Raw genomic sequence first — 22525 nt, 5'->3', positions numbered from 1 at the left:
CTTTGTTACATGATGTAGTCTGTGGTTTATGTTATTGACTCCTGTTTCCAGTGGGAGGATGTATGGAGAATATCGAGTGCAGTGACAGGGATATTGATCTGTAGGGGCTGTGGTAATTGCTGACTGTAGTCACTCAGTCTGTCAGTATATATGAATATACACACTTACCGGCCATTTTATCAGGTACACCTGTAAAATCTAATGTGATCCTATACAACAGGTCTGACATAAATTCCACCTTTACAAAGATAATGTTCAGCTTTGATTGACACTGTCCTACAGGTATGAATTTAACTACATGTTTATATTGAAGCTGTAGTTTGCAGTGAACTGCATCATACTGAGAAGTGTTTCTAATTTTTGGCCCACTCCATTTTATAAACACAAGGGGTGAAGAATATAAGAAACACATTTCAATATAATTAAATCCAGTTCAACACCACCGCAAACTACAACCTCTATAAGAAACACAGCTGAATGAACTCTTCTTGGACAGTTTACATAAAAAAACTGACCATTATAAGCTCTGTTAGTGTAGAATTTATGTCTGAGCTGTTACTGGATTCCATTATATTGCATTATAAGTGTGTCTGATACAAATCAACTTGTTTAAAATTTTACTAACTAACCTGCATTCTTTCTTGCTACTAGCACTGATCTGCTTGTGTTCCAATATACTGACACTGAAACAAGGTAAAACTCTGCCTTGTATTGAGATATTGTATGTAACATAATCTCACCCCATTGGTTGACATTTTTTTCTTTTTCAAATTGATTGATTGAGTGTAAAAGTCAATATGAATGTTTGTTTTTTTTGCTACATATTATTCCTTGTATGAGCTCATTGCACAAAATTCAGTCACAATCACATCAATCAATCATTAATCCCTTTGAGCATAAATAAGTGAATGCAGCTCAAAGCAGAGAAAAAAGATCAACAACACAACAAACACTGTGTATACTACATAGTTACATTCACACAGGTTAATGAACAGTCATGTGGAAGGCGGCCTCTGTCCTGTCGGTGCTTTAGTTCTTTCATGCAGGTTTGTGCCAGAGTAGCCCACTCTCCTCTCTCACACACCAACACAAAGCTTAGTGGGCCTGGTGAGAGTCGGTGTGATTAATAGTACCAGCAGTGATTGTTTATCTTACTAGCACGGCTCTATAATGCAAGCAGACTTGCTCATACACACCTACACTTTCACAGAGGAGGTAACTGCCCTGCAAAATGGAAAATGCAGCCTGGATTTATGGCATGAAGCGTACAAGGAGATGATATACGGCTGTAATTACTGTACATGGGTCTCTGGATGCCTTTAAATCAGTTCTACATGCTCACAAAAACACACCAGTTCCTTTTCTTCTTTTTTTTTTTTTTTTGCTGTTCTTGTGAAGAGGCAATTGTTTTTTAGAAACAGAAAGCATCAGTGAACATGTTGATTGTAATTTGTGTCTTGTCTCCCCATCCCAGGTTTCCCCTCCTCACCTCACTGACCCATGAAAGAAGCCATGCCGGTGCTCACAGCAGGAGCGGGTGAGACGAGTTGGCACAGATGCTTCACACATACTGTCCATACTGCTGGATGATGGTGTGCTCCATCTGCTCGCATTAATGTACACAATGGTTTTCTTATTCCCCTCCTCTGTAGGGCTTCATGAGACGTTGGCCCTGCTGACCTCTCAGCTGCGGCCCGATGCCAACCACAAAGAGGACATGGTGTTCCTCAAAGATGTCTTCAGTGAGAGGAGCCTGGGATACCTCATGAAGGTGAGGAAATCTTATTACTACGGAAACTGAGTCTGATTCCACAAGTAACCATTAATATTTACATTTAGATGCAGTTTGGATCGTTGCACCGTTAAATTTTGGAACATTTTTCCTTGAAAAAGGAGGTTCAGATTTGATTGTCCCTCATGTCTTGAAAATCCAAATAGCTTTTTTTTATAATCTAGCCTGTTTCCTTAAGTGACAGGACAGAAATCAGGTCATTTGAGTTTTCTGGTCTGTTGGCAGGACATCATTTGTCACTGCCATCTAAAACTGTCACAAATGACTGTCACAAAAATGACTCACTGTTTTGATTTTGTTTTCTGAACTGCCACCACCATGATTAAAGTTTGGTAAAGTGTGGGCAAGTAAACTTGGCTATTGATCAGAGATGTTGGAATGAAATAGGATGCAAACAGCAGTCTGTTTGTGACCCAACCATCCATGTCTCAGCCTCATGCTTTTTCAGTCATTATTACAGTCATTATTTTCATGATAACGAGAGGCTGCTTGCCAGCAAATATAAGAATAAGCCATGTGTGATACTGGGCAACTGGCATCATGCAGAAACGTAAGGTTTAGAAATGAAAAACTATCAAAAGAATCTAGCTGCTGGGTTTAAGAACTGTACTGTGTGTCAGGTGAGCAACAATGTATTCATCCTCTGTGCAGTGGATGAAGTGTTGTTGTTGTTGTATGTTTCCCTTTGACTCATACCGAAATATTAAATGAAGTCCCTAGTAGATATTTTGAATAGAGAGAATAATCCAGATTGTCTCCATGGGGTACAGAAGGTGAATCCTAATGGCTTTACTGATTCCCTGATAAAAGTGTCTAGACTTGGATGCATATGAACATTATTCTTTGCTTGACCTTTACAGTTTTCCAGAATGGTGCACTCCTTTATGAAACCGTCTCCCCTAATAAACTAAATTTGTTTTTGTCACAGATCCATGAGAAGCTGAGACAGTATGAGAGACAGAGTCCAACACCTGTCCTCCACAGTGCCTCTTCTCTGGCAGAGGATGTAAGTTCATCACTCACACACTCACACTAAATGATTTTTCCACTTGGGTCCAGAAGTCAGTCACAATGAGTTAGCTCCCACAGAGAAGCAGTGCAGGTATCAAAAGTGAATTTTAATGTCCTCAAAGTGCTGAGTCATCCCGATGCTCATTTAATGAAACTCCATATCCTGGTGCTCTCTCGCTCCCACCAGTTATCAGTGCAGGAAACTGCTGACCTTAGCTGCTCACTACTTATCTCCCCCTGCGTGCATGTCTGTGTCTCTCTCTCTGCATTTATTCTACAGTAAACTGTAGCTTGCATTCCCGGTATCCACACACACAGGTTCACGTCAGGTCAGGGCTCATGGTTCGTGTGTGTCTGTGTGTGTGTGTGTTGTGATCTGTAGGTGGCAGAGGAGCTGCAGAGTGGACCAATGAGCACTGAGGAGAAGGAGCTGCTGCACTTGCTGACGTCGCCTCATCTCAAGGTGAACACACTTTGTAGCCGTCAGTCCTACAGTGTTACTTTGTAGGAAAATTTTAAAACATGAAAAACTGCGGGCTATCTGGAATAAGAACCAGAAACAGAGACATACAGTATAGCGAACAGCCACAATAAGTTGCCACCAATCCAAAGAACATTTTTGCTCAGAACATGAAGAGCTCGTGTTTCACTATTTCACATTAGAGTGCATCCATGTGGCCGTTTCATTTGCTGTGACATCAGACTGTAAACTCATGTCTGAAGCTGTTTGCAGATTGTGGCAGACGTCAGGGTGCTCTTTCTGCTCCCCGGCAGCCCAACGTCAGCATTGTAATCTCAGCACGTCGCTTTTATGTCCCATCAGGCTGTTCTCTCAGTGCACGACACTGTGGCTCAGAAGAACTTCGACCCCGTGCTGCCACCGCTGCCGGATGACTTTGAGGACGAGCTGGAGGAGGAGTCGGTGAAGATTGTCAGGCTGGTGAAGAACAAGGAGCCTCTGGTGAGTTGTGACAGAAAGATGAGAGTGGAAATGAAAACTTAGGAGCCTGCAGGAGAACAGGGTGGAAGAGACGGGGATTATGGGACCGAGGCCTTTGTGCTTTTCTGTTAATGATCTTATTCCTTTGTCTGTACTCCAGGGAGCCACCATCAGGCGGGATGAAGCCACCGGGGCGGTGATCGTGGCTCGGATCATGAGAGGAGGTGCAGCTGATCGAAGTGGTAAATTGTGCTTCTTCTGCTGCTTCTTGTTTGTTACTCTGTAGTTTTTACAAACCTTGTCACATGGCAAGTCTGCCAGTAGCTGTAGGTGGACTGGAACCTGGGAACTGGAACACAGACAAGCGAAGTGAACCAAAAAGGTTGCATGATGATTGCAGATCTTTTCATGAATCTTTTATTCATGAAGTACCGTATGATTTTACCTTCCCAGGTCTATAAACATTTTTCAAATAAATAAGTCGGAGCAGAGACTTTTAATGACCTGCCCTCCTCTCTGCGACCCCACCCCTCTAAGAAGTATTTGCTACTAAATATTTTATAAAATCTTCAGATATTTTTCGTGTTTTAACACTGTAATTTTGTTTGCTAATGCTGTTTAAAATACTCCCCTCCAACTGCACGGGAATGAGGGCGCTGAGTAAAACGCACTGGCATTGCCTCATTTAATCCCTTCAGGTTTTGCAGAGGAGATGCTGAACAGGAGAAAACATAATTGGCCACATCAAAGTGATGGTGGAGAAAAGAACAGCATATTTAACGACTTATCACAGCACAAACTATTATCATATTACAAATGAACTGTGAAAAAATATGCAATGTGAATATGCACCATTAATAAAAAATTTCTCATCATCAAACATTTACTCTTGTCCAGAGGTCAGCAACTTTCTGAGTTGTTGAGTCTTTTGAGCAGGTGTCAGGTGAATTGAAGTGAAGTGAAGTGTCAGTAATTTTTTATGCTGAAAACAATGGGTGAGCCAAAGAAAACCCAAAAAAACAACTTACTGATTATCTCTTCTACTCATTCTGACTTTCGGTTGTAAAATTTAAAGAGACAATGCATCCTATAATGAGGCATCACAAGTAGATTTTACTTCAATGAAGTGCTCACAAGAATGTTAATGTTAATTATCATGGTTAAAAAATAGTTCTGGAGACATTTAGCTGTTGTGTAACAGTTTAAAGAAGCAGGAAAGAATCAGGGATGACAAGCAAAAACGTTCCCAGCATGGATATGAGCCAGGAGGTTGCAGTAATGTAGCACAGCCCCGAGACAAACTGAGCCACCATGACGCCCTGAGAGACCTCCTGAGTTTTACAGCAGTGTGATGGCATTTGTCTTCTTGCAGCCAGTGAAAATGAGCCAAACTGTTTCCTGAAAAAATACATACGAGTGGGATAACAAATCAAAACCTGATACTCTAATGAAAGTGGGATCAAAGCCTGAGTGTGAGAGAGATGCATTGTGGCAGCAGCAGAAGACAAATGACAGTAGTGGTGTGGCTGCTGCTGAAACTCAAAGCTCTCAACGAGTCGCCAGAGAGTCAATCAAAATGATATAGACTCCTTTCATGAGCGTTACCATAGAAATATTAGCCACACGCAGGTGTGTGCGTGCCCGTGTGTGTGTGTTATTTGGCAGTAGAAACATGCATGCTGCGAAAGTAAACCAATCACTGTCCGCATCCGTTAATCGTTACCATCTCCCTCCATTGTCTTGCTGCGTCAAATGATGGAAAAAGCTCTCGTCCGTGTGGAGACAGAGGCTGTAGACAGATTTGAGAAGTGGCCTCAGGCATGTGTGTGTGCGTCTGGTAGATGCATACATTATATGAATGCACCTATGTGGTTCTCCCTCCTGAAGGAAAAGGCGTATTGATCTCACTCCTCTCAGCCTTTGGTTTCATTGTTGTGGCTGCAGCTAAACGGATCACAGCTGAGGATGGAGGCAGCCTGTATCAGTGGATCAGACAACAATACTGTTGTTAAGATACGACTGATAAACCCCACAGACCAGGGACGCTCGGTGAAGCCTCTTTGATTGTCATTGATGTCTCTGCCCACTCAATCTGTGTCTTCATGCTATCTCCTCTCCTCGCAGGTTTGGTCCATGTTGGAGATGAACTCAGGGAGGTGAACGGAGTCTCTGTAATCCACAAGAGACCAGATGAGATCAGTCAGCTGCTGGTAAGATAGACGTTGCTACTGTACACTCTATAATTAGTGACACTGGTGTAATTAGAGAAATACAGAAGTACAAGAACAATATTTCATATTGTATTTTTGGACTGTTACTTGCTTAAAGTTCAGCCTATGATTATAATTTGAAGAAATGTTATATTGAAAAGGAAACAATTACACTCTTGCTTACCTGTGGAAAACTTTTTTAAAGATAGTTTTACAGGTTTTATTTCTACATACGTAAGAAATATGAACAGTGAAATTCAGTGTGGCACGCTCATTAAGTCTGTGCTAAAAGACTAGAGTGAAAAATAAATAAAAGTCCCAGAATTATAAAGGGTAAAAACTCAAAGATAAACCATAAATATAAGTAAAATGTTTACTATTGTAAACTCTTCAATAACATTTGTACACACTTCAGTTCACCAAGAACAATGTGCTGGATGAGGATATAGAGTTCAGTTATAACACACAGTATTTTGTGTCCACACCATTAAGTCAACAATTTGCCCCAGTCAGCAGCTGCACACTGGAAGTCTACAACCAAAACCACTGAGATATTCTAAAAATCACTCTCTAATATCTTACATCAACATCACAGCACATGCACAGCCCTACAACAAGGCTGAAAGTAAAACAATTCTCTAGGATGATGATGAGTAGTAGTAGTGAATCCTCACCCAACACGTTCTGTCCATCTTTTTTTAATTTGCAAACAGTCTTCACTGATAGTACATTAAAAGTCAAATCCACGTCAGAGTGCCTTTAATCCAAGTATATCCTGTGTTTGTCTTTAATTTGAGGCTCACGACCTCCTCTCTACTAATTCCTCTTGTCTATTTGTGATCTAGTCCCAGTCCCAGGGCTCCATCACTCTAAAGATAATCCCTGCCATTAAGGAGGAGGACCGACTGAAGGAGAGCAAGGTGAGATGGAGCAGGAGTGCGACGGGAAAACAATAGACCACAGCGGGGTTGGAGCCTTTCGGGTGTTATTCCAGATTATTTTTTGATATAAACAGTTGATTAAAAATAGCAGTTTAATTTCTGATCATCACCATGTTTATGCAAATTTCCAAGGCAGACAAGACAGATCAACAACTTCACTCCCGTTTATTTACAAAAATAAGTATCTACACAGGGTGCCTTTTTGTTTTCCACAATTCTCACACAGCTAACACATTTGCTTCCAGGTCTATATGAGAGCCTTGTTTGACTACATCCCATTGGAGGACAAGGCCACGCCGTGCCAAGAGGCGGGACTTCCCTTCAAACGGGGAGACATCCTGCAGGTCGTGACCCAGGACGACCCCACGTGGTGGCAGGCCAAACGAGTGGGAGACAGCAACCTGCGGGCCGGACTCATCCCCTCCAAACAGTTCCAGGAGAGGTGAGGTCAAATCATGTGCCTGTGCTGTTTAACTGAACTCCCCGTGGTGTAAACTAATCAGCATCAGGACTGAATGATTCACCCATATGCTGCCGATATTTATGTCATCCAGCCATTTGTAATCTTTTAAATCCACATTCATGTGTTCCACTTTGAGGGGTCAACTATGATTAGATGGAGCATCAAAGCAGTGTGGAAAAAAAATAAATCAAAACACAGCCTTGAACAGGCGCACGCTGATACAGTAAGTGTCATAATCCGTTAGTAAGATGATCTCAGCTGGCTGGGAGATCCCTGCCAAACACTGCCGCGCCTGTAGGATTAATACCCACAGTTTGAACACAGAGAGAGACACAGGTCAGAGGAGTAACCGAGCTCTGAGAAGCTTTTTTTATATGTTAAATTAAGGTTTACGATGAAATAACACAGATAGGGGTTAGGAGAGACACAAAGCTATCACAATGGGGCATAGAATGACGACAAAAAGTCTGTGTTTAGGAGCCCAATGTCTTATAATCCATCCATGTGCGTTTTATCTTCCCCTGAATTTAATGTGTAAATCTTTTATTCTACCTGTCTGTCATTTCCTCCTTATCTTTTTCACTCACTGTTTATTTCTGTCCTGATGATCCTCTTCCTGCCTTCGTCCTCTCTGTCTCTCTCTGCACATTCCTCCAGGCGACTGGCCTACAGGATGAAAATGGGCACGCTCCCGAATCCAAAATCCCCTAAAAAGCCTGTCTGTAAGTTTCTGCTTCCCAGGATTCCACTGCATCCTAAGCATCATCTCTTAATTACAGTTCACTACCTGCAGCATCTTTCACTATCAGCTCTCCTTTCTCCACTAATGCACTCAGTCACTCTCATTATCGGACAATAAATCCTCCAGTGGATAAATGCAGCAATGTTTTCATTGACATTTATTGACCTTTTTTGCTAGTAATTGGCGTTCTCGGAGGCATTAGTATTCATTGTCCGTCCTCTCCATGTGGCTGTGTAGACGTGTTTTTAAAGGGATGAGAATGAGAGAGATGGAGGGGCACAGAGACGGAGGGAGGGATCACAAATATGAATTAATCTCTTTCATGTTTGGTCCATCTGGTCAGCGAGCGGGCTGTGAGCTCAGTTTATATAGATCCAGACAGCGTTGCAACAGGCGCCCACTGAGAACCAAAGCCTCATCAATACATTACAGCTTCTCACTTTCTCACTTGATACCATAGAGGCGGCGTGTAAACAGTCAGGTGAGTGGCTAATGTGAGTGGTGGCTCTTCGTGGTTCATAAGCTGCAGGCGATCCGATTAGGCCTGAGCCACGGGGCGACAACAAGAGCTTAGCAACATGGCAGCTAGCACTGCTTTGCCACGCAGCAGCAAGCCTGAGGGGACTCTTCTGTCTCAGCCTCCCTCCACGCTCCTCCAGCTCTCTGATTAATTCCCCTGAATCCCAGTGGGGCCTTTAAATGTGGGTCTCCCCGTCTCATCAGTGACGTCATTCTGACGACTGCAGAATCTATAAATCCTCGAGCCCAGCTTTCACAAAATTTCCAAATTTCTTATGTCATTTACACAAAATAACTTGTCCTTTAACCTACTGTGATGATAATGTGTCACGCTTTGTTCTTCCTTGTTGCACACGGTGTCAGATGACCAAGGATGTGATAAAGGTGGGTACATGTGCAGCCACAAACAAGATTCATCCAGAACACACAAAGAAACATCCACACACACTAGAAAAATGTTCATGGAGGCCTGTGGTGTCTCTGTTAGGTGTGTGTGTGTGTGTGTGTGTGTGTGTGTGTGTGTGTGTGTGTGTGTGTGTGTACACGCGCGTGTATGTGTGGTGTGTGCATTTGGGATTTTTACTGCCTACAGCTTAATTCCTTTCCTCCTGCTGTTAGTGTACCAGAGCAGAATAGAGATTCTGTGTGTGTTAGTGTGTGTGTGTCGGTGTGTGTGTGTGTGTGTGTTATACCTGGTGATGAGCAGGCAGAACATCATCCCTGGGGATTTGAGTCCAACCAAGCAGAGGTTGTTAAAGATAACAATAGCTCCTTTTTTGGTCTGCGTCATCCTCAGTCCATTGTTCTGTTGTTTTTCATCCTCGTCTTCCTCTTCTTTTCTGCTGTGTTTTCAGACATCATTTTAATGTTGTTTTATTCCGTTTCTGTGCTGAGATTTTTTTTCCACCCATGGTTTGTCTGTTTTCTAAAATCAGAACATCGTCACAGTCTTCTTTTGTTTTGGAATTATGGATTTGTAGGTTTGTGTATGTGAGGCAGTTTCTGTCTCAGCTGTGCAACAACAGGGAGGTCAGGTTTGTTTACATGTGTGTGGGTCACAGAGACTTGGCTCACAGCTGGCTCCCTTCCAGATGGAGAGCCTCGCCTCCTCCTCTCTCCTCTCCTCTTTTATCCTCTCCGATCTTCATCAAGCCTTTGTTAGTGGCTGTTGCCTCCAGCAGCGTTCCTTCATTATCTCTTGGCTGCCTCCCGCTGTCTGCCTGCCTGCTGCCTGCCGGCCCCGCCTGCCCTCTCCAGCGCCCATAGTCCACCTGCCCTGCTCTTTAACTCCTCCACCTCCCCTACTCCTTGACTCTTCCAGGTCTCTTACCCTGTGCTTACCCCCTCTTTTCCCTGCTTGCCTCCCTACAGAGGACTGTGACTGTGAGGGCTATTTCAATGGACAGTACATAGGTGAGAGCGTGAACATCTTTCTCCACCTCCTTCTCCCTATCTGCTATTTGCCTGTTGCAGCCTGGCTGTGCGCTGGTTCCCTGGTTGCCCTGGGCGGGGCGTCAAACTGACTGCTTGTAGGGTTGACCCGTCTGGTGCCGGGGTTGAGGGATTAGAGAAAGGGTGAGGGTTTCGAAGGATAAAGAGATGGGATCAAACACAATGCCATAAGAGGGAAATCAGAGAGACGGGTGATGATTCACAATTAACCTGTGCCAGGCGAAGGGAAGACATGCAGATGTAGGGAAAACAAACCTTGTTACAGTGTTTGTACAAAACATGAAAGGAAAACGAAGTAGAAAAAAACGTGTAGGAAGTGTCATCTCACACTTCTGCAGGTGCCAGTAATTAGAGTATAATTAGAGTTAACAGACGAGTTAAAGTGTCAGACATTAAAGTACAGAGGCCATATAGACTAGACTTAGACAGTGTCACATATAAAATGATGATGATTTGGTTAGTAGAGAATTTGTGCTGGTTGAGAGAGTGTAATTTTCTAATTATTTCTCAGGAGAGTTCTTGAAAAGAAGCATGTCATCTACATAGTAAGGAAACAAAGAGGCAGTCACACATCAAATAACTGCAAACATGAACACAGCGGGTCAGCTGAACGTGAGAAAACTATTCCTATTTTACTACCCAATGAGTTTTTTCCAGGAACTATGGACCTGTAAAATAAATCATTATCAAATCAAATCACAGTGATGGTAAAATGTGTTTAGGTAGCCAGGGATTTTATGTCGTGATAACAGGCTGTGCTGAATTCAAATTGGGGTGGAGGGAATATGTTAGTCCCCTTTATCCTCAACCCCTCTCCAGCCTTCCACTGACCTCCCCTTCCTCGCCCTTTTCAGCCCAACCTGACCCCCATTTTTCTCCCCCACATCCTGCGAGCTGCTGGAATGACGATGAGTTCAAGGAACGATCTAAACTCAGCTGAAAGCTTGACAGCACCTACTCACTGTAACACAAAATACCTTTTTTTAAAAACCGTATTTGTGCTTACTATGTTGCACTCTGCTTGGAGCTGTAAAACCTTCCCCCCTTACCATCCCTCCACCCACCTCCTCCACCCAGCAGTGTTTGGATCCTCCTCAACCTGCCTCCCTCCCGTCCTGCATCTAACTAACTGCCCCTGCTGCTGTGGCCAGTGCACTGCTTCCCCCTTTCCCAAAACACCCCCCTCCTCTCCCCCTCATGAGGGCCCCGCTGCGTTGTTGGACGCATTGCACACTCAACCAGGCACGTTTGCTGCTCGTTCACCCTGTGATGGAGGTGTGAGGCTGGGTTGTGTGATGCTCTAACGCCAGTTATAGTCTCTCCTAAGTGTAAAGCAGTGGCGCCCTCCTGTGGCCAGGTGTTTTCCTGGGAATTTTATTCAGGTACAGTGCCCGGCTCATTCCCGCAGGTACACACCACTGATAAGGGGGGATACAGACAGGCCTGGTCATGGGAGACCCTCATTTGCGGTCACTCTCTGCCATTGACGCGGCGTTTCCCAGGGCCAGGATGCCTGTCTGTCCTGCCTCAGCACTCTAGCCTTGTTCAAAGCAGCATGCCTTGTTTGGAACATAATGTTGGAAAATGTTGTTTATCTTGGGTCACTGAACTGCTGAAATAATTATTACTTAAAAAATGAATACAAAGTATATTTTGCTTAAAAGATTTTAAACATATTTTCTGTCAGCTGCATGTGATCCAATTTTCGGTTGAAGCATGATGTCTAATGGCTCCAAGTTCAGCTAATATCTGTCACTATCAAGTATTTACAGTTCAAATAAGAGTGAGCTATTTTCATCCATGTGCACTGTTTACAAAGTTTTTTTTTAATGCATGATTGTCAATGAGTTGATCTTGACTTTCTTAAAACCATGTTTGCTCACTGCAATTATCTAATAACTTTAAAAATGTATCATATCTGCATCCTGGCAGTGAAGTAGTGCACTCCTGTGTTATGTAACCTTGTGTAAATGATTCAATGGCTCATGGCATCTGACCCAACACCTTGGTTTTCTGTTCCTCCTTCCCTCTTTTCTCTGGCCTCGATGTAGCTGGTTTACGGAGGAGTTTCCGGCTGAGTCGTAAGGACAGGCAAGGATCATCAGGAGAGGGCTCTGATCCCGGAGACCCCGACTTCATGACTTACGAAGAGGTGACCCGCTACCAGCAGAGGCCCAATGAGAGGCCTCGCCTGGTGGTTCTGATCGGTAGGACTGAGCCACTGAAACGCACAAACGTTCTCCTAAGATCATAGTGACATCTGCTGGATTTAAGCATGTGCTACAAGAAACTGATGATCCAGTATCAACAGCTTTATCAACATGATGATAGACTACATTTATTTCTCTCCTTTAAACACACAACCTGCTCCCATAGGTTCCCTCGGAGCACGAATCAATGAACTCAAACAGCGGGTGATTGCTGAAAACCCACATCGTTATGCAGTAGCTGTACCACGTGAGTCGCTCTTCTCAGCAATAACACACAACGTACCTATCAATTAACCAACATTATTGTAAGCCAGTTTAATCGCATACAACTAACTCCTCTTGTACGTTCCCACAGACACCACCAGGCCCAAGAAACCTCATGAGAAAGAAGGGGTGGAGTACCACTTTGTCACAAAACAGCAATTTGATGCAGATGCTTTGAACAACAAGTATGTTAACACTCATACATGTAGATGTTGTGTAAACATCTGATCTGTTTCCTGGTGAAGTTTAGAGGTTTACTGCTTCTCCTCAGGTTCATAGAGCACGGGGAATACAAAGAGAACCAGTACGGCACCAGTATAGAGGCGATCCGCTCTGTACAGGCCAAGAAGATGTGTATAGTGGATGTGCAGCCTGAGGTAGGAGTCATGTAACAACTACTGAGCCCCGCTTTCTTCATATACATCCACTATCTAACATGTCAGAGGTACAGATCCTGGAGGCAGTCACATCAGATCTGATCATAATGTGGAGAGTCTGATACATGGCTGTTGGCTTTGTCCTGTCATGTTTGCCTTCTGACTTGTGTTTTTCTCTTTCCTCTACTGTGTCACCACTTCAGGCCCTGAGGAGGCTGAGGACAGCAGAGTTTAAGCCCTACGTAATATTTGTCAAACCTCGTGTTCCTGAGAGCAGACGCCGCCGCAGTGCTGCCACCTCGCCAGGAGGGGGAGAGCATGGCCGCGTAACAGTGAGTCCTGTTTTCTCTTATCAGTAATAGCCGTGTCCCAGCTCAAGGCTTTTCTGAATGTGGCCTAGGGGCACACACATGTTTTGTAGCTCTTAATACTCTGCAAGCCATTATGCACTAGTATTTCTTGTTCACTGTTTAATGGAGCAGTCTGACGATTCTTGCCAACTCGTTAAGTATGGAAATATGCAACCACTACATAATGATGAGGTAAATAAGCGCAGCTGGATGATTATTAGGAACACCAAGCTAAACCAATGCTGTCGAATACAACAGTCTTCTTCTATTAAGGTTGTAATGTTCAGTTTGTGTTGAAACTGTTTGTATTGATTCAACTGCTGTTGAACTGTATTACATGATACAGAGAGGTGTTTGCTATATAGCTTTACCTTTATTGATATAAATGGGGTGGACAAAGAAATTGAAACACTGGTCCGTATAATGCAATACAGTTTAACAAAAAGTCAACATAACTTTCATGAAGGAGGATTTATTGCAGGAGTGTATCAGACTGCATTATTTTTAGCTCGATTTACCCAATTATCTGACAACTGGATTTATTACATAGTTTGTTTGTCTAGGACACATTTCACCAATTTTGCGACATGCATGCTGTGATTTGCAGCTTGAGATAATTTCCCCACATTTATCTAATCAAAACAAACATGTTTCCTGAAACACATGCATGAACATGAGGCTCTGAAATGTATCTGTAATTTGCAGGTGACAATTATTTGTGAAAGCACCTGGTTGTTTAGTTAGACTCTGATTTGTGGAGGAAGTGTAGGTTCAGGTCTCAGCTCTAGTTTGTACAAATGTGAGCACTAAGGTTTCTGCCTTCAGGTCCTCCATAGGACTCGATCAAGACAGCCTCAGTATATGTGTGTGTCTCCATATAAATCCCTTCATTTTATTTTTTGCAACAGGACGAGGACCTGCAGGAGATGCGTCAGTCTGCCATTCAGATCGACCAGCAGTATGGACACCTGGTGGACCGGGTCCTGATCAAGGAGGACTCGGCCAGTGCCTGTGCAGAACTACGAGGTATTCTGGAAAGGCTGGAGCGAGAATCCTTCTGGGTGCCTCTCTGCTGGGTGCGGACCTAAACCTACCTACCTACCCACCCTCACGCACCTCAAAGTCCTTGCACAAGTCCCTATCCTCATGAGCTGACACCTCACCCCCACCCCCTGCCCCCCAAAGGCCTGCTGGGAGTCTGCCGGACTCGTCTCCCTCTGACTGACGGGGCTGGTCAGACAGCCATTAACTGCAGCACCAAAGGGAGAGGATGATGTCAGAGGAAGACCTCATTGTCTGGGGTGTTGCCGCAGATGGACAGCTCAGTTTATTGTCACTTCCTCAATGATCGCTCCTTTCTCGTGTCATATTTATTCAGGTTTTCTTTGAATTTATTTGACTTCAAACACAGGGAACAGAAGAAAGTTTGTGGTTTAACAAGTGTTTTATTCCTCACACTGTCACGCTCTCGAGCTGCATTGTTCAGAGTGTGTCAGGTTTGGGATCCCACTCACAGGATTGCTCAGTCAGTCAGCTTTATTGTGACTCCTGTTGGAGTACCTTCAGTAGCATGTTTTTTAGTTTTACAGTTTTAATGCCAACTGCAGAATGCTTCCTTGTTAATTCTTACTGCTCATGCATCCTGTACAGTATAAGAACCAATCCAACAGGAGAAATTAACATGAATTTAAGGGAATGCTGTTCAACACAAATGTGTTCTTTTCGCTAAACCATTACTATAATTTCCACACATGGACAGAAAAAAAAAAACAAAAAGATCCAAATAGAATGTGAGAATTTTATTTTCTACAGAACAGTTTGTTTTTAGGAAACGCATGACAACTGGTTATTTAATCTCAGATGTAAATATTGTAAATGTTACTCCTCGTGTGCCAACGAAAGATCTCGTAGCACTTCAATGCAACCTGTTTACCTTCAGTCCCGTGTGTTAAACAATGCTGTGCACAAAGTCTGTGTGGATGGATGTCACAGTGTATGTACACATACACCAACATGTAATGCTACTTTTATGTACAAGAATGGGTTTTGTACAGTTTCCTTGCACATGTGTTTTTTTAGACAGAAGAAGATGGTAATAGATGTTTTCTTCGAGAATCAGGGTTTTGTGTTGTCGAACTGGAGACGTAATATCCACAGATTTCAAATTAGAATTAGATGATAAATCTGCAAACTATTTTGATAACTGGTTAATTGTTTATATATTATTAATTGTTCTGGTTACAACTTCTCAATTATAAGGTTTTTTTTTTTTCTTTGTCTTCACAATAGTAAACTAAAAGTTCTGAAGTGTCACAAAACTATTTGTAGACTCTATTTTCTGACATTGTACAGAGAGAGAAGTAAAGAAGTAGTGGTAAATATAAATATTTGGTCAAATAATAAAAAATGAAAATAACTTAGTCACAGCCTTATTTCAAATTAAAGACCTGGCCCTGAGATTATATGAACATGATGTCATCTAGCATTAACAGTGGCAAAATACTTTTTAGGTTACAGGATAGGTTTAAATTTGCCACATATGCAAATTGAAAGAGTTCTTGGTTGTAACTGTCTCTTCCCTCCACTGATTGTGAAAAAATCCCTTCCTTGAGAGCAGGAAAAAAAACTGTCTGGCTCCATATTCAGTTTTCTTTTATTAAGACAGATGACGTTTCGAGATTCAAGATTCACTCTTGAAGAAGGCCTCAGGGCCGAAAAGACCATCTGTCTTATACCATAAGAGGGGATTTTGTACTAAAAAGACAGTTACTTTGGAAGAGAATGACTCATTTTTTGTACTCAGACTGCTCAAGCTGATATTGGCTTCAGCTGAACTTAATCATTTTTACACAGAATGGAGGACTGTGGATTTTTGTCTCCCATCACTTATATCAAAATCACTTCACAAAGGAATCTTTCACAACCAGTGTGGAGAGGAGGAATGATATCATACAGCGACCAGAGCCTTGTCTTTGGCCTATGACTATTATATCAGGATAGACTTGGAAAAATGTGAACCTATCCTTTAATGACAAATCACATCAATAAGGAAATACAGGCTTATGTCACAGGTGACTAGAAAACGAGTGATCTATACAGGTTGACCAGATTTTGGATAGCCTATCACTCCTACACTGGCATCTGATTGAATGTGTGAGTGTGTGTGGTGAAAATTAAGCAGCTTCCAGATCCCTTCTGTTCTTTGTTAAAACATGCAATGTCTTCTTGATCTTTTTATGTGCTGTATGAACCCAGAATGTTGAGTTTGTAATGTGACATGTACAAAGTGCCATAATAAAGCTAGCTGAATCAAACTTGTGTTTCTTGAAAATAATTTTCCCCAAAAAAATCCCAAGGCAATGTTTACTTCTACTTATGAAAGCCAGCAGCTTGCTCTAACATTATGATGTGTGTGTTTACCTCTCAGCTGTTGTTGGCTCCCTTGCAGTTCATTTAAGTGCATCTAAAAACACTGCCAGCAGTCCTCGGCTTTGGTCCACAACAGCACATCACATCTCTATTCCATCAGTGTTGTTTTCCAGATGGTCTGCACTGGGGAGAGATTGTCACAGTGATGGATCAGTTGAAAGCAAATCTAAGTTGTGGAAAAGAATTTAAAAGCACTACAGAGAAACCTGAGAGCTACAACTCAAACTTTAATTTCTTCAGTGGTGGTGGAAGACACTTGTTCTCATAGCAACTGGAAGTCAAATATAGTATTTTTGATCAAATACCTCAAAACTAATGATGTGACTACAGCGTGAGAATATTTTTAAAACATTTAAAAAACACCAATTATGTGGATGAACATACTCTGTCATATTTTACTGATGCATCAACATGTGAGCAGCATTTTTGTGCTGTAGCTGGTCAAGATGGAGCTAATTTGAACTACTTTAGAGGATGTTTTAGAGTAATACATCATATTTATAGTTTATTATTTAGCCAATGGTGGAAAGTAACTAAGTTAATTTACTCAAGTATTGTGAGGTACTTTTACTGGAGTGTTTTCATTGTATGCTGCTTTATACTTCTACTCCACCACAGTTCAGAGAGAAATGTTCCTCTACATTTATCTGACAGATACTTTTCAGATTAAGATTTTACATTCAAAATATATGATCTTATAAAATCATTCTAAATGAAACAGTGGGGATTAAAGTACCTAAGATTGACAAACTACAACATCATGTAATAATATAATACTCTGAAAGGAGTGCTTCTGCACAATGAGCCCTTTTACTTTTGATACTTTAATTACGTTTTGCTGATGATGCTTTTGTACTTTTAGGTAGTATTTGGAATGCAGTTATTTTATTTGTAATAGAGTTTTAGATAATATAAGATTATGCTGCTGTTCTCTGGTTTACATCACTTTAAACTAAATATCTTTGGGTTTTGACATTTGGTGATGTCACTTTGAAATTTAACAGGCCGAATGATTATTTTTATTAATTGAAATGATAGATTAATTGACAAGGTAAATAATGTTAGATGCAGCTCTAATTTTTAGGATGATCTTATATTTTACATATAAAAACTTGTTACAGGTAACCATTGCTTTCTAATAAATCTGAAGTACAATATTTCTTTCTTAAACATAGGAGTAGAAGTATAAAGTACAATACATGGAAAATACTCAACCACCTCAAACTTGCACTTAAGTACAGTACTTGAGTACTGAAAGAGTTTTCTTTAAAGATACAGAACAGTCCATTTCCAGCTGATCATGGAAACATGTAGATCTGTATGACTGCTGCATTCACAGTTATAACTGATGTAACATCACCAGAAAAAAAAAAAAGGTTGTTAGTCCCTGTGTTTAAAAACTTGTCACTGATCACAGCTGATTCAAATTGTGTGTTTTGAAATTTACTTTTGGCTCACAGAAGTGCGATGCATTTAAGATGAATCCAAATATTACAACGAAAATTGCATAGAGCAAAATAGTAAGAAACATAATTAAAACTGTTCCCTGTGGAGTCGGACAACTTTTTCCTGTTTATGACTTTCCTGTGGTGAACACCTTTTTGGATTCTGCACTAATTCTTCATTACCATCCCCATGTAAGTCTGTAATTGAAAAAAGATAGGAAGCCCATTATTCTGCCTGTGTAGTGCAGGTTTTGGGTAAGTTTTGTGAGGGTTCATCATCAACTCACTCTCTCTCTTGCTCATATGCAATTACCTCTGTGAGCATCCTGTGACTCCTGAGACTGCTGGCACAGCCAATTAAACTGGGTAACAATCATTATAATTAGAGAAGCTGCTCCGCTGAGAAAACAGAACTATGTTAGGGTGAAGGTGTGCTGAGGCTGCACACAGATCCACTGACATTCATTATGGACAAACAAAATATGCTGTGATTCACTGGCTCAGCGGTTAATATGCAGGCCACATAGTCTTATACCTGCCAAAGAGAAACTACCACACACATCTGTGATCTGGTTATAGAAGCTGCCCCACACCGTCAGCCCATTTCTCAAAACAATTATAACAGTTTAAATGCTGATAAAAAAAGATTCAATCTGCTTTTTCCTCAATTATACCACTAAGGCCCAGGAGTCTGGCAGCGCTGGCTCGGTGCTCAAAAAAACAAAATAATTGCATTAATTAATCAATATATGTAATTACTTTCCAAAGCTATATCACAGTTTTAACTTTTGTTTATTTGGTACTAACTTTTTAATAGTGCAACCTATAGTAGAGGCTGTTTATTTTACCTTAAAAAGGTATAGTTCAGAATATTTTGGGAATAACAGTTATATTTGCTTTCCTACAAAGATTAAGATAAAAAGATCAATATCAATTTCATGTCACCACTTTAAACACAGAGCCAGAGACAGGATGTGTTTTGCCTAAATGGGGAAACAGATGCTTCTATTTACTGTGAAAAAAACCTCTAAAGCCGGCTTCCAGCACTAACACCATTAATGTTGTTTGTTTCACCTGTACATCAACAGAAATGCTCTGAGAGGGACTAGCCTATACTTAAGCACAGGAGCATTTGAACTAAATGCTAACATCAGCAGGCTGATGGGAATGGCAGTTTCTCAGGTCATAAACCAAAGAACTGAACAAATGAAAATTTTGAACCTGATGATGGCACTGGATGAAAAGTCAAGGGACAGCCGAATCAATACCAAACCAAATGATCATCATCAGTTCACCCTGAAGGGTAACATGAATCTCTGTATCAAATTTCATGGCAATCCATTTAATAGCTACTGAGACCTTTTCATTAAGAATTACTAAAGTGTGGTGCAAAAGAAAAACACCATTGGATCACCATCATCATTAGGGTTTCAATGTCTGGGAAGCGTCAAGAAATTTTTCCGACATGAATCTCTAAAATCACAAATTTTCAATTTTACATTTCATACACCTAAGATACGATGAGACAGAGCTGAGCTATGTAGTTGCCCCCCCACTACCTACAGTCTTTAAACAATACAAAGTAGCCTAAACATGCCCTGAATCAAACTTTGTACTTATCACACAGTCTACGTTGCGTCTCTTGAGCCAGAGTCGTAACAATGTCAAATCTATAACTACAATTATCTTTTTAGTGAGACTTTAGCTAAAAGAGACTGGGCTAATGCAGCTCAAAAGCACAGACTACTTAACATAGATTTTACATTCATATTCTTAGCCAACAGAAAATCAGCACTTGCCATCCTTGTGCACACTGAGGTTTATGAAGTAAGTTTGTTCAAGTGACAAGACAGGTGAAGACAAACACAGAAATTGTTAAAGCACAGTGGAACCAGGGACTTGTAATTAGGCTTAAACATAATGATTAATAATCTAAGATTTGGGTTTGGATTCTCTTTGATTGCTTTTTAGAATATTTCAAAACCTAAACCTAAATTTCAAAAGTGTAAACCTAATTAACTGAGGGCATAGAGGTTTAACATGTCCATATATTTAATATTTAACAGAGAGACTGAAGTAGTGATAGTGTGTGTTTTGAGCCATGGAGAGTAGATAAATAAGAAAAAGTGATAGAACATAAACCTTGTCCAAGAAGAGCCTTTGAACTCATTTGGGCCTTAGAGGCGACATTAATGATGATGATATATTGAGCTATAATTGAATCTGAATTTAAATTACGGTTATATGGTATTTGGCACAGTAGCAGCTCTGTATGAGCCAGACTGGATTTAAGTCAGGTTTAGGGCTATAGCTGAAGATACAAAGAATTCAGAGAACAGCTGTCACGCTGGAGATGGATGCGATGACCTTAAGATTATAGAGGGTGAACTTCACACTCATTTTCCTATTTGAATTGTGGGGTTGAAATGCAAATCGTAGAGAAAAATGTGTTTGTTAAGTGAAGCGCGAGAGTTAAGAGAAATAACCTTTAACAAAGAGCAGATTAGAGAAAGCTGACCTCTATAAATTATCACAGGAAGAGACAAGGTGATTCTGGTGATGTCTACGAGCAGTGTGCTCTGCATTTCTCATTGCTGGATTTAAAATCAAATTATCTGAAATTATTGTCTGATATTTATACATTTTCTAAAGCACAGAAAACATAACCTACCTGTTATGTTGTTTTTCTCTGTGTGGATGTTTGATTTGTTGAGTAAACAGCAATATTTTGTCATAAGTCAAGCCGTCCTCCATCTGCTTCCTTTGTGTTTGCTCTCTTCGATCTGAAGCTAATGATGACAGGTGTTGCCAATGAGTTGATTAGTCAGCTGCAGAGTGACACACGTTAGTCCAGGGATTCACGGATCATGTCTGCTTTGGAGGAAGAACACAAGAGCTGCTGCCAGATTTTTCGATTATATTCACAAGTTAATAATCTGCATATCTTTTTTAATTCCATTTGGAGCCATCAGCTGGTCTAACAGAAAATCAGATAACAAACCCACATGTGCATTCACATGACCACCCTTACATCCTGACACAGTCACATACTGTAAGCAGGGGCTTCAAACTCCTGGATGCCTTACAGTAAAGCACTTATATCCAAAATATGGCCAAAAGTATGTAGACATCAATATACTGTTGTGTAATTTTTATGTGGGGCTGTTTTGATCCAATTAAGGGAAATCTTCAACTCTATATTATCCTAAAGATATTCATAATGTAAAACCTAATTTTGGACACTAGTTGTAACTGGTATTTTTTCTGTTGAAGCTATTTAATGTATTTACAGTCATGGATTATGCTCAATATCATTTTCCTATAAAAAAATTTTTCTTCAAAATAAAATTTTATTGTCAGTGGTGGAAAAGAAGGCGAGATGGACTATTTAACTAGTATTTATCTTTTCCAGGATTATATTATATGTATTATATAATCTGTTGTAGTTAATGAAGGTGTGAAGGTCTGTAAAGGTTGTTCAAGTTAGTACATGCTACATGGTATGCATCATGCTGGTGTCTATGACTCTGCGGACACAGAACAATACAAAGAACTTTGTTCTTGCACCACAGTACTCCATGATCTGATTCAACTTTGGAGCATCTTGCTGCATAAACTTGCATATTAATGAGGGAACACTGGTCTGCCACAAATTGCTATAATTCATTCACACTTAAAACTAACAAGCTCTCACTTTCTCTTTCTCTCTGCAGCTGGTTCAAAATGCAGCAACAGGAATTTGAAATAATTCAAGGAAATATGATCACATCACCCAAATCACAGTCTGCGGTCCTCTGGCACGGATCTCCTGGATGTTGGATTAAGATTGGTAACTATAGGAAGCAGAGCTGTTGCTGTCAAAGCTCCCAGACTCTGGAACACTCTGCCAGAGGAATTAAGATTCGCCACCTCTTCTCACACTTATACAGACAAGTATTTTCATATTAACAGGCTACAACTTACTGTCATTTAATGTGTGGAGCTCGTTTTATACTTATTGTGCCTGCATTTTTCTTTTGAACACGATAACTCCAGAACAATATACCTAGTAGAAAATTCATATCTACACCACAGGTACCCCATGTGGAGTAGAGGATGTGGTTAGCTTTTGGTTCCTTGCTACATAAATTTACATATTAATGAGGTAAACAGATTTTTTTTTCTGTTAACATTCTTGATGACAAACTAGTCAAGTAAGCAAATGTGTTGTTTTATCATGGAGATCATGGCGGGATAAAAGTACCTTTTACTTTTACTTCTTATAGTGTCGTTTGAAAGCGTCTAAAGAGTCTAATTCTGGTTTATATAAATTTACGGTGTCCTGTAAGATCATGTGGGCCAGGGATAATTGTATTTTGTGACATTCATCCAATCATGCTT

The 22525-nt window shown here is 41.0% G+C and overlaps 1 protein-coding gene across 2 annotated transcripts; it reads left to right on the top strand.

Moving 5' to 3' along the window:
- Nucleotides 1–1484: 1484 nt before the first annotated feature.
- On the top strand, nucleotides 1485–14359 carry mpp3 (membrane palmitoylated protein 3). Of its 2 annotated transcripts, XM_022739586.1 has the most exons (19): nucleotides 1485–1537; nucleotides 1653–1771; nucleotides 2721–2802; nucleotides 2852–2871; nucleotides 3186–3266; nucleotides 3627–3764; nucleotides 3904–3985; nucleotides 5868–5953; nucleotides 6799–6873; nucleotides 7140–7336; nucleotides 8015–8079; nucleotides 8982–9002; nucleotides 9990–10031; nucleotides 12122–12277; nucleotides 12447–12527; nucleotides 12636–12729; nucleotides 12816–12921; nucleotides 13125–13253; nucleotides 14180–14359. In XM_022739586.1, the coding sequence occupies exons 1-19, from the start codon at nucleotides 1501–1503 to the stop codon at nucleotides 14357–14359; spliced, it is 1791 nt and encodes a 596-aa protein (XP_022595307.1). In that variant the 5' UTR covers nucleotides 1485–1500. The 2 variants fall into 2 exon arrangements, with proteins under 2 accessions (XP_022595307.1, XP_022595306.1); XM_022739585.1 differs by lacking the exon at nucleotides 2852–2871 and having other exon boundaries at nucleotides 2721–2798.
- Nucleotides 14360–22525: the final 8166 nt, after the last annotated feature.

This window comes from Seriola dumerili, unplaced genomic scaffold (assembly GCF_002260705.1).
Source record: "Seriola dumerili isolate Sdu_G_001 unplaced genomic scaffold, Sdu_1.0 BDQW01000044.1, whole genome shotgun sequence".
NCBI classification, from domain to species: Eukaryota; Metazoa; Chordata; class Actinopteri; order Carangiformes; family Carangidae; genus Seriola; species Seriola dumerili.
Note: the sequence above shows the minus strand (reverse complement) of the source record. Positions and strands in the feature narration are given on the sequence as shown.

Bases quoted from the DNA above. Each gene is read 5' to 3' on its own strand.
- mpp3 (XM_022739586.1), top strand. From the start codon at position 1,501: ATGAAAGAAGCCATGCCGGTGCTCACAGCAGGAGCGG. The intron at 3,267-3,626 runs GTGAACACACTT...ATGTCCCATCAG, and splicing joins TGACGTCGCCTCATCTCAAG to GCTGTTCTCTCAGTGCACGA. The intron at 12,922-13,124 runs GTAGGAGTCATG...TCACCACTTCAG, and splicing joins TAGTGGATGTGCAGCCTGAG to GCCCTGAGGAGGCTGAGGAC.